At 50.5% G+C, this 10,659-nt stretch overlaps 1 protein-coding gene across 1 annotated transcript; it reads left to right on the top strand.

Moving 5' to 3' along the window:
• Positions 1-3,601: 3,601 nt before the first annotated feature.
• LOC122216861 lies at positions 3,602-8,683 on the top strand (the record flags this gene model as incomplete). The annotated part of the gene is given in 1 exon segment (XM_042933840.1): positions 3,602-8,683. A coding segment is annotated over 1 exon segment (5,082 nt), but the record flags the coding sequence as incomplete, so codon positions are not given.
• Between the last annotated feature and the right edge of the window lie 1,976 nt (positions 8,684-10,659).

Below are 10,659 nucleotides of genomic sequence, written 5' to 3'. Positions count from 1 at the left end.
TTCGAGTTTCATAACGTTTTGGTCTGAAAATATGCACGGTATGATCTTGATCTTTTTGTACTTGTGTAGGGCTGATTTGTGACCCAGTATGTGATCTATTCTAGAGAATGTTCCATGTGCACTTGAGAAGAATGGATGAAATGTTCTAAATATATCTGTTAAGTCCATCTGGCCCAGTGTGTCATTCAAAGCCACTGTTTCTTTGCTGATTTTCTGCTTATGTGATCTGTCCATTGCTGTAAATGGTGTGTTGAAAGTCTCCTACTATTACGGATAGGTGGAAATGGCTTCACCCAGCTCCCTAGTCTCCGGCATAGCAACTTCGTGCTCTCACTGACCCTCGATTGAGCACCCTTCCTTTGTCTCAGGCCTCCACCCGCTCCCTGCCTCTACCCTGCCCATGTCCAAGCTGTTCAGATGGGGTTGTGTCTCAAAACCCCACACTTCAGAGAGCCCCACGGCTTGGACCCCCGACTCTCAGGGGGAGAGTCTCAAGGAACAACGGCCAGGTGCCCGCTTGCCCAAGAAAGCATTCGTGCGATGATTCAGAGATTATGGCAAATCACAACACACAGCCAGCACCAGGTTTCACCACACTCTGGCGTCTTTCACTCATACCAGCAAACATGGCTATTCTCCAGGGTCTGCTGGGAATTTTGCCTGGGGGGAGGCCTTATGGCCTCTACCAAATGCCTTCCAAGCAGGGGAACTGCTTCTCCCTCTGTGGCACGGGGACTCCTCAGACCCCGCTGCCTGCTCCTGGGGATCTGTCCTGCTTCCTCACCAGAGCACTGCCAGGCCCTGGGCTGATACTTCAAACTCTGTGCTCCACTGTTTAAAGAATCCTGGTGGTATTGAAACCTCTCCCTTCTCCTGTCTTCCCTTCAATGGTTTCGGGGAACAGGTTTCTTGTTCAGTCCTCTGCGAGTGTTTTCATTCTTTTATTCTCGCCAGCTACTTTCGGGGGAGTGCTTTTTTTGCACAATCCCGATACGCTGCACTGTCCCCCTTTCTCTTTCTCTGTCCTCTCTCCCCCAAAAAACTCCCTACCCTCTGCAGCTTTTCTCTCTCCACACCAGGAACCTGTTGAATTCTGTGACTCCAGTTATGCAGATTGTTGCGCTAATCTTCAGATCAGTTTCCTAAGTGTTCAAAATGGTGTGGCGCTGATCTAGCTGCGTTTCAGGGAAGAGACAAGCTCAGGGTCTCCATGCTGCGCCGCCATCTTAATCCCTTCCCTGGACAAGGTTATTTATTAAAGCATCTGGGCAGTTATTTTAGAAAAACAACTGAAAATTATCTATAGGCCTGAGGAAAAGAATAGATGAACAAGTTCGAATATCTATCCTATAAACTATTAGGCATCGATTAAAAGTAATGAGTTACAGCTGCAAGTATTAATGTGGAATAGAGAGTTAAGTGAGAGCATAAGTGGCAGAGAGAAGTATAGGGTGTGAATCCATGTTTATTAAAAAAAAAAATCCTACATTTGAGTCAGCATGTTTGTTTGGATACGCTTATATAGAGAAAAATGTGAGAGGATGCACACCCAAGTGCTAACTTTACTTCAGATAAGGTGGGAGCATATCAGGGGCTTGGGGTGGGGATGGGTGAGATTGTTACCGTTTCATTTTTATACTTCTGTATTGTTTGACTTTGTATTGTTTAGATTTTAAAATTTTCTGTGTCTTATGCTTTGATATGCTAAAAAACCTTTCTGGTGGGGGAGAGATTGCCCCTCCCTGGGCTAGCCAGTCTCTGAGATAGTAAGAGGCTCAGCAGGAAGTGAGCCTTTGATGTGAAAACTAATCAACCCAGAGCCACACTTCCTGTATCTGGTCCAGGCCGTCCAGGAGGCGATATTCCTTGGCCTTAATTACCTCAGGCCAGGCATCTAGGGAGCATCCCTATAGTATTAGAGCCCTCCAAAAGTATTCAAACGAATCAGTCCTAACTTGTTTCCCCTGCCCTGCCTTGCCTTTCCTGAGGAATGCCCAATATAGGCTTTGACTTTGATTTTCCTTTTGTTCCTGCTTTCTGTCTCCTGCCTCCCAGGAGGCTTCCCCATGGGGCCCTGCTATAGGTGTTGTTCTTCCTCTTTCTAGGACCTGTGAGAATAATAAACTTTGTTTTTATTTGTTTTATCCTGTGGCCCCGCTTTCGACCACACCTGACCGATCATCACACACCAAAAAACACAGAACAGACCTGTCATACAACCATGTAAAATTTCGGTCATTGAAAAATATCCAATAATTAAATAAAATAAGATCTAAAGTAAAACTCTAATAAATACGTTTCCTATACAAAGAAATAGGAAGGTGCAGATTCAGTTCGCCCTGAAGAATGAATGAATCTTAAAGTCCCGTGTTTTTATGACAAAGGACTAAACAATGGACACCACCAGAGGCCCGACGGATTCTCATCTATCCATCTCCTCTCCATTCCAGAGATGGGCACAGAGCCATCCTGCTTGTTTCCTAGTCCCTCCCAAATGCCACTAATCTGTGTTCTGCTGGGGATGGTGAAAGCATCAGCTACGGATACTCTGATGTCTCTAGCACAGTTCACCTCTCTGGGTCTCAATTCCCAACTAAAATGGCAGCTAGATGAGAAGACTTCTGTCTTGGTGCCCTCACTACCTAACTGTGGCCCTTCCATTGACTCCTTAATACAGGACTGTTTCTGAAAGGGCGGGCCTACGCCGGCCGAGTCCATCTTGTTCTGTGTTCTCCACCTTGAGTGACTATGTCCCCGACATGACCCCTTTTCCGGGAAATTCACAGAAACCTCAGACTGCGCCTCCTCCCCTTGAGTAACCTCCCGCTCACCCGTTCAAACTTTCTGATCAAAACACGCCCAGCGACCTGCGTAACAGGACTCCGACCCTTCCCCAACCAATCGGCTGAGGCCACGACCCTTCCCCAGCCAATCGGCTGAGGCCACAGCCATTACCTCACCAACTGCCCCTAGACCCCTATAAAACCTTTGTGCTTTTGAAACTCGCTCTCTCTCCCTGGTATCTCACCGCTGCGTCGGTGCAGGTAGGGGATTGAGCTCGAGCTAGCTCGAATAAAGGTTCTTTTGCTTTTGCATCGGACTCGGCTCCCTAGTGGTCTTTGGGGATCACGAATTCTGGGCATAACATTTGGGGGCTCGTCCGGGATCCCCAAGACCCCTGAGGGACCCCCGACCCGGAGAGCCTGACTGGCCACGGTTAGTGTCTGTTTGTTTGTTCTGTCTTTTCTGTGTGAGCTCACTTCTGGAGTTCTGGTAGTGCCCGACGCGGTCTAAGTGGACGCACTGGAGGACCACGGGCCGGGAGTTTCGGAAGACGTTCCGATTCTCCCTTCTGGAGGGACGTGGAATCCCCTCAAAGGTCTGAGACGAGGCGGGTCGCTCCCGCTGGTCGGCGTGAGGCCGTCGTCTTTGGAGGGACGTGGAATCCCCTCATCGGTTTTGGAGGGACGTGGAATCCCCTCAAATGTCTAAGCTAGCTTTCAGTTTTGCTTCCATGGAGTTGGAAGATTTTCTAGGGGCCCTCTGTTTGTCTGTTTTTGTGTTTCTCTGTTTTGTTCTGTGGACTTACTGGACGGACGTTATGGGACAGACTCAGACTACTCCTCTAAGTATTATGATTGATCACTTTAAGGATGTGAGGGGAAGAGCTAACAACCTCAGTGTGGAAGTCCGAAAGGGTCGGTGGCAGTTTTTTTGTTCTAGCGAGTGGCCAACTTTCAATGTCGGATGGCCACCAGAGGGGACCTTCGACCTCCCTACCATCCACCGAGTCAGGAGTATCATCTCTCAGCCTAAGACGGGCCATCTTGATCAGCTCTCTTACATTATCACTTGGCAGGACCTTGTAGAAGACCCACCCTCTTGTCTTAAGCCCTTCCTAGCCCCGCTCCCTCCGGAGCCAAAACCCATTCTTGCTTTGCAGGGGACAAAGAAGAAGAAAAGTCTTATCCAGCCTTCAGCACCCCTCTACCCTGTCTTACAGTGGGGTACTGAAGAAGAATTAATTTTTCCTCCCTCGTATAACCCCTCTAGGATGCCGGAAGAACACCATCCTCCCCCTCCGGGGGAGGCAGACGCTGTTCCGAGAGCGGGAGGCGGAAACGCTCCAGTGGGAAGCCCGCCCTTCACCAGACAAAGGGCTCAGAGGGAGCAATCCGCCTCTGCCGCCGACTCCACTATTCTGCCCCTGCGAGCCACCGGACCCCCAGACGCGGAGGGGAACCAGCCCCATCACTATTGGCCTTTCGCCACTAGTGACCTCTACAATTGGAAAGCTCAGAATCCTAAGTTTTCCGAGAAACCGGCAGGGCTTATTGATTTATTAGACTCTGTTCTTTTTACCCATCAGCCCACGTGGGACGATTGCCAGCAGCTTTTGCAGGTCCTGTTCACGACTGAAGAAAGAGAAAGAATCGTCAACGAGGCCCGAAAACTAGTTCCGGGCACAGACGGGAATCCCACCACCAACCAGGCTCAGATAGATGCCTCCTTCCCCTTAACTCGGCCCCAGTGGGATTTCAACACGGCAGAAGGTAAGGAGAGGCTCCGGGTCTACCGCCAGACTCTAATGGGGGGTCTCCGAATGGCTGCTAGAAAGCCAACCAATTTGGCCAAGGTAGGAAATGTACAACAGGGAAAAGATGAATCTCCGGCTGCCTTTTTAGAACGGATCATGGAGGCATTCCGTACCTATACCCCCATGGATCCAGAGGCTCCGGAAAGCAAGGCAGCTGTTATCATGGCCTTTGTAAACCAATCGGCCATAGACATTAGGAGAAAATTACAGAAAATAGATAGACTAGGAGAAAAAAGTCTGCAGGACTTACTGGTGGTAGCCGAAAAGGTATATAATAACCGGGAGCTTCCTGAGGACAAGCAGGCTCGCGCCATGGCGGCTGCCAGCAGTAAGCAGACTCGAGACCTGGCGAGAATACTACTAGCTACCACTGCTGACTCCCCTGAGGAACGAGACCGCCGTCTCTGGCAGCTGGCAGACGACGCAAGAAAAGGTAAAAGAACCACCAAGGGGGGGAAGCAGAGGCTGCAGAAGGATCAGTGCGCATACTGCAAGGAGATAGGGCATTGGGCCCGAGATTGTCTGAAAAGGGCCGGCGGGAAAGGAAGCAAGACTGATCGAGTAAAAGTCCTAGAGCTAGATGAACTAAGTGATTAGGGGAGTCGGGGTTCGGACCCTCTCCCCGAACCCAGGGTAACTCTTAAAGTGGAGGGGACCCCTGTTGACTTCCTTGTCGACACCGGAGCACAACATTCGGTCCTCCGCACCCCACAAGGAAAACTAGCCAGCAAGAAGTCCTGGGTACAAGGGGCAACTGGTATGAGCCAGTATTCATGGACTACCCGAAGAACAGTAGATTTGGGAACGGGCCGGGTATCCCACTCCTTTATGGTAATACCAGAATGCCCCTACCCGCTGTTAGGACGGGACTTACTGACCAAGATTGGAGCTCAGATAACTTTCAGACAAGGGGGGCCTCAGGTCACCGATGGCAAGGGCCACCCCATCCAGGTCCTGACCATGAAACTGGAGGATGAATACCTCCTCCACCAGGAGGCGCTCCCGAGAGAGGATAATATAGACAGATGGCTACAAGAATTCCCCTCGGTTTGGGCAGAGACTGGGGGGGGGATGGGACTAGCCGCTCATAGGACCCTAGTCCTGGTAGAGCTCAAGCCAGGAGAGAGTCCGGTAAGGATCAAACAATACCCCATGTCACAGGAGGCCCGGAAGGGGATCCAGCCACACATCCGGAGACTACGAAGCCTAGGGGTACTAGTTCCTTGCCAGTCTGCCTGGAACACCCCCTTACTGCCGGTCAAAAAGCCTCACACAAATGACTACCGACCGGTACAAGACCTCCGGGAAGTAAATAAGAGGGTTGCGGACATACACCCAACTGTTCCCAACCCATATACTCTCTTGAGCTCCTTGGCGCCCTCCAGGGTCTGGTATACTGTACTAGATTTAAAGGACGCCTTCTTCAGTCTGCCGCTGGCACCCCAGAGCCAACCCCTGTTCGCCTTCGAGTGGCATGATCCGGAGGAGGGCTACAGTGGGCAACTCACCTGGACACGGCTACCTCAGGGATTCAAAAATTCACCCACCATCTTCGACGAGGCACTACACGAGGACCTGGGTGAGTACAGAAGGGAGCACCCTGGCCTCACCCTCCTACAGTATGTAGATGACATCCTGATTGCTGCTGACACGGCCAAAGACTGTGAGCGAGGGACCCAGGACCTGCTGGCTACCCTGGGGGCTTTAGGGTACCGGGCATCCGCGAAGAAGGCTCAGATATGCAGGGAGAGGGTAAGTTACCTGGGATATATCCTGGAGGGCGGACAGCGGCGGTTATCAGATGCCAGAAAAGAAACTGTCCTAAAGATCCCTACTCCCACCTCCCGAAGAGAAGTGAGGGAATTCCTAGGATCAGCCGGCTACTGCCGCCTCTGGGTTCCAGGTTTTGCTGAGATCGCCAGGCCCCTATATGAAGCTACCAAAGAGGGGAAAACATTTAAATGGACTGAAAAAGAAGAAATTGCCTTTAATCAGTTAAAAAAGGCCCTCCTAAGTGCCCCAGCCCTGGGCCTACCAGACATTATGAAACCCTTCCACCTCTTTGTAGACGAACATAAGGGAATAGCAAAAGGGGTTCTAACTCAAGCCTTAGGCCCCTGGAACCGCCCAGTGGCTTACCTGTCTAAGAAACTAGACCCAGTGGCTGCCGGCTGGCCGCCATGCCTAAGAATTATTGCGGCGACAGCACTCCTAGTCAAGGATGCAGACAAACTGACCCTAGGACAGGAGATCTGGATCACAACCCCACACGCCATTGAAGGGGTCCTGAAACAGCCTCCTGATAGATGGATGAGCAATACACGTGTGACTCATTACCAGAGCCTCCTACTCAACCCTCCACGAGTGCGGTTCCACCCCAGTGCAGCCCTCAATCCTGCAACCCTGCTGCCCGACCCTGACCTAGGTGCTCCACTACATGACTGTGCGGGAATCCTGGAACAAGTACATGGATTCCGGATGGACCTGACCGACCAGCCCCTCCCCGATGCCGAGGCTACTTGGTTCACTGATGGCAGCAGCTTTGTGCGAGATGGACACAGGTATGCGGGTGCAGCGGTGGTCACCGAAATGGACACCGTATGGGCGGAGGCTCTACCCTCCGGAACGTCAGCCCAGCGAGCGGAGCTCATAGCCCTCACCAAGGCGCTGATGCTGGGAGCTGGAAAACGGCTTAACATCTACACAGACAGCCGTTATGCATTTGCCACAGCTCATATTCATGGGGCAATTTATCAGGAGAGGGGGTTACTGACGGCAGAAGGACGGACTATAAAAAATAAGCAGGAGATACTTAACCTGCTTACGGCCTTATGGCTTCCTGCCAAGCTAGCCATTATCCACTGCCAAGGGCACCAAAAAGCTGATAACCCAGTAGCTAGAGGTAATCGAAAGGCTGACCAGGCAGCCAAGGCAGTAGCCCTTACTCCAGTCCCCACCATGACCATACAACTACCAGACCCGGGAGACCCAGTTTTACCAGACCAGCCCAAATACTCCCAGGAGGAGTTACAGCGGATCAAGAAACTCCCCATGGCCCAGGAGATAAAGGGATGGTGGTATACACCTAACAAGGAGCTCGTGCTGCCAGACCGGCTCGGAGTCTCAATATTAGAGCACATGCATCGGTCTACTCACATGGGGGCCCAAAAATTAAAAGACTTAATCCGACATGCCGGAATCAAGATTCACCAACAGGACACCAAAATAGAGCAAGTTGTATCTGCCTGCAAGACCTGCCAACTCACCAACGCGAAAGCCACATCAAATAAAAAAGGAACCAGGCTCAGAGGCACCAGACCGGGAGCCCAATGGGAAGTCGACTTCACTGAAGTCAAACCAGGAAAGTATGGTTATAAATATCTTTTAGTATTTACAGACACCTTCTCTGGCTGGGTGGAGGCATACCCAACCAAGCATGAAACGGCTCAGACGGTGGCTAAGAAGCTACTAGAAGACATCTTACCCAGGTATGGTTTTCCTGCCATGGTAGGATCAGACAATGGACCAGCTTTTATCTCTCAGGTAACACAGGCAGTAGCCAAGGCGGTGGGGGCAAACTGGAAATTACATTGTGCTTATAGGCCCCAGAGCTCAGGACAGGTAGAAAGAATGAATAGAACCCTAAAAGAGACCCTTACCAAATTAACCATGGAGACTGGCGGGGACTGGGTGACTCTCCTACCGTACGCCCTTTACCGGGTTAGAAACACTCCTTACACTCTGGGTTTTACTCCCTACGAGATCATGTTTGGCAGGCCACCCCCTGTTATTCCCAGCCTTCGAGCTGAACTTCTTGCAGAGTTTAAAGATCAAGAACTTTTTCTTTCCTTGAGAGGGCTCCAGAGGGCGCACGAGGACATTTGGCCGCGCCTCCGTGCCATCTACGAGGCTGGCCCGACCCCGACACCTCATCAGTACAAGCCGGGAGACTGGGTCTATGTCAAGAGGCACCACCGAGAGACTCTCGAGCCGCGCTGGAAGGGACCCTACATTGTAGTGCTGACAACCCCCACCGCTCTCAAAGTAGACGGCATCGCGACCTGGGTCCATCACACCCACGTTCAGCCAGCGGACCCCTCCTCGATCCGGAAGGACTTCGTCACGCGATGGGCCATCAGTCGGGACCAACACAACCCGCTCAAGCTCAAGCTCAAGCTACAGCACATTCGACCCACCTAATATTGGTAACTCTGTTAACTCTGCTTGTCATTGCTCATGCTACCGGGAGTCCCCACACCCCCCAAAACATCACCTGGCAGATCATAGATACCAGCTCAGGGACAATACTTAATTAGACCTCCCAGAGCCACCCCAGGGACACATGCTTCCCAGAACTTGGCGTAAACTTCTAAACTCTGTTCCCCTTGTCACCATAAATGCAGCCGGACCCATGATTGGGTCCGTAAGTTACATGACAAGGGGGGAATGAAAGGGCGGGCCTACGCCGGCCGAGTCCATCTTGTTCTGTGTTCTCCACCTTGAGTGACTATGTCCCCGACATGACCCCTTTTCCGGGAAATTCACAGAAACCTCAGACTGCGCCTCCTCCCCTTGAGTAACCTCCCGCTCACCCGTTCAAACTTTCTGATCAAAACACGCCCAGCGACCTGCGTAACAGGACTCCGACCCTTCCCCAACCAATCGGCTGAGGCCACGACCCTTCCCCAGCCAATCGGCTGAGGCCACAGCCATTACCTCACCAACTGCCCCTAGACCCCTATAAAACCTTTGTGCTTTTGAAACTCGCTCTCTCTCCCTGGTATCTCACCGCTGCGTCGGTGCAGGTAGGGGATTGAGCTCGAGCTAGCTCGAATAAAGGTTCTTTTGCTTTTGCATCGGACTCGGCTCCCTAGTGGTCTTTGGGGATCACGAATTCTGGGCATAACATTTCAATAGAAGTATAGCTTCTGGTAGAGATATTTAATTTTAGCCTCTCATTCTTTACTTTCAGTATGATTCAGCCTATTTGTTTCGAGCTTTTTGGCTTCATTTTAGGAAGCAGATGTTTAACCTCCTGTTCCTTGAGCTAGTAATCTCTATAATTAAGAGTTCTGAAAGAATACTGGAAGGGGTACAACCCAGTTCTTGGATAAAATTATATCTGTGCGTGGGAACTGTATTTCCTTCCGATTCCTTTAATTATAATCTGTGCGTCTATAGCATTTGTGTTAACATTTAGATTTTAACAACAAAGCTTCGCTTGAAAAAAATTCAGAGTTTCTTGAATGACTTCTTCCCAATTCATCTTTTATTTTTCAGTTACATATTTGCAGCCAGTGAATCTGTATGGATTTTCAAGTTTTAAATGTTTAACAGACTAAGCTAGGTAACGGCTTGGCTGTGTCACGTGAACAATTAAACCCTGAAACTCTAGTGGCTTTAATGGCACTTTCACACAAAGTGAGGTGAATCAGTTGGCTGTCTTCCACTTGGGAATGGTGCCATCTGGTGTACGGGGTGTGCAGGGTCAATGTGGCAGACGAGGAACGCCATGAAAGGGGTCGGGTGGGATCTTTCATGGGCCAGGACGTCAAGTGATTTGCTTCACTTTGCTCCAGATTCTAATTGGCAAACCCACACCCAACCCAGCTGTATGGTTAATCCAAAGGAAGAAGCAGTGGATGGAGGGCAAAGAGAGGAGGGACACTTGTGAAGCACCATCAGTTTCTACTTTAGTTAGAAGTGTTTAAAATAAGTCCACAAAGTAGAAAAACAGAGCTGGAAGAGGACGATCTTAACAGTGTGCCGTTTTAGTTTGTTTGACATTGCTTTCACACTGTTTACTGGGGCATCTGGGTGGCACAGTCAGTTAAGCATCTGACTCTTGATCTCAGCTCAGGGCATGATCTTCTGGTGCCTGAGTCTGAGCCCCTCATCAGGCTCTGTGCTGCTGGTGCAGAAAAACTTAGAACAAAATTTAAAACAAACAAAAAAACCCCACTGTTTACTGGACTCCACTGAGGAGACGGGGGCGGGGCGGGGGGTACTGATTCTTAGAATATGTGAAACAATCGTAGTTGGTGGCTACGTGTGGAACAGGC

Source organism: Panthera leo, chromosome B1, assembly GCF_018350215.1.
Source record: "Panthera leo isolate Ple1 chromosome B1, P.leo_Ple1_pat1.1, whole genome shotgun sequence".
NCBI classification, from domain to species: Eukaryota; Metazoa; Chordata; class Mammalia; order Carnivora; family Felidae; genus Panthera; species Panthera leo.
The sequence above is the reverse complement of the archived record's forward strand: the minus strand, read 5'-3'. Positions and strand labels throughout refer to the sequence as shown.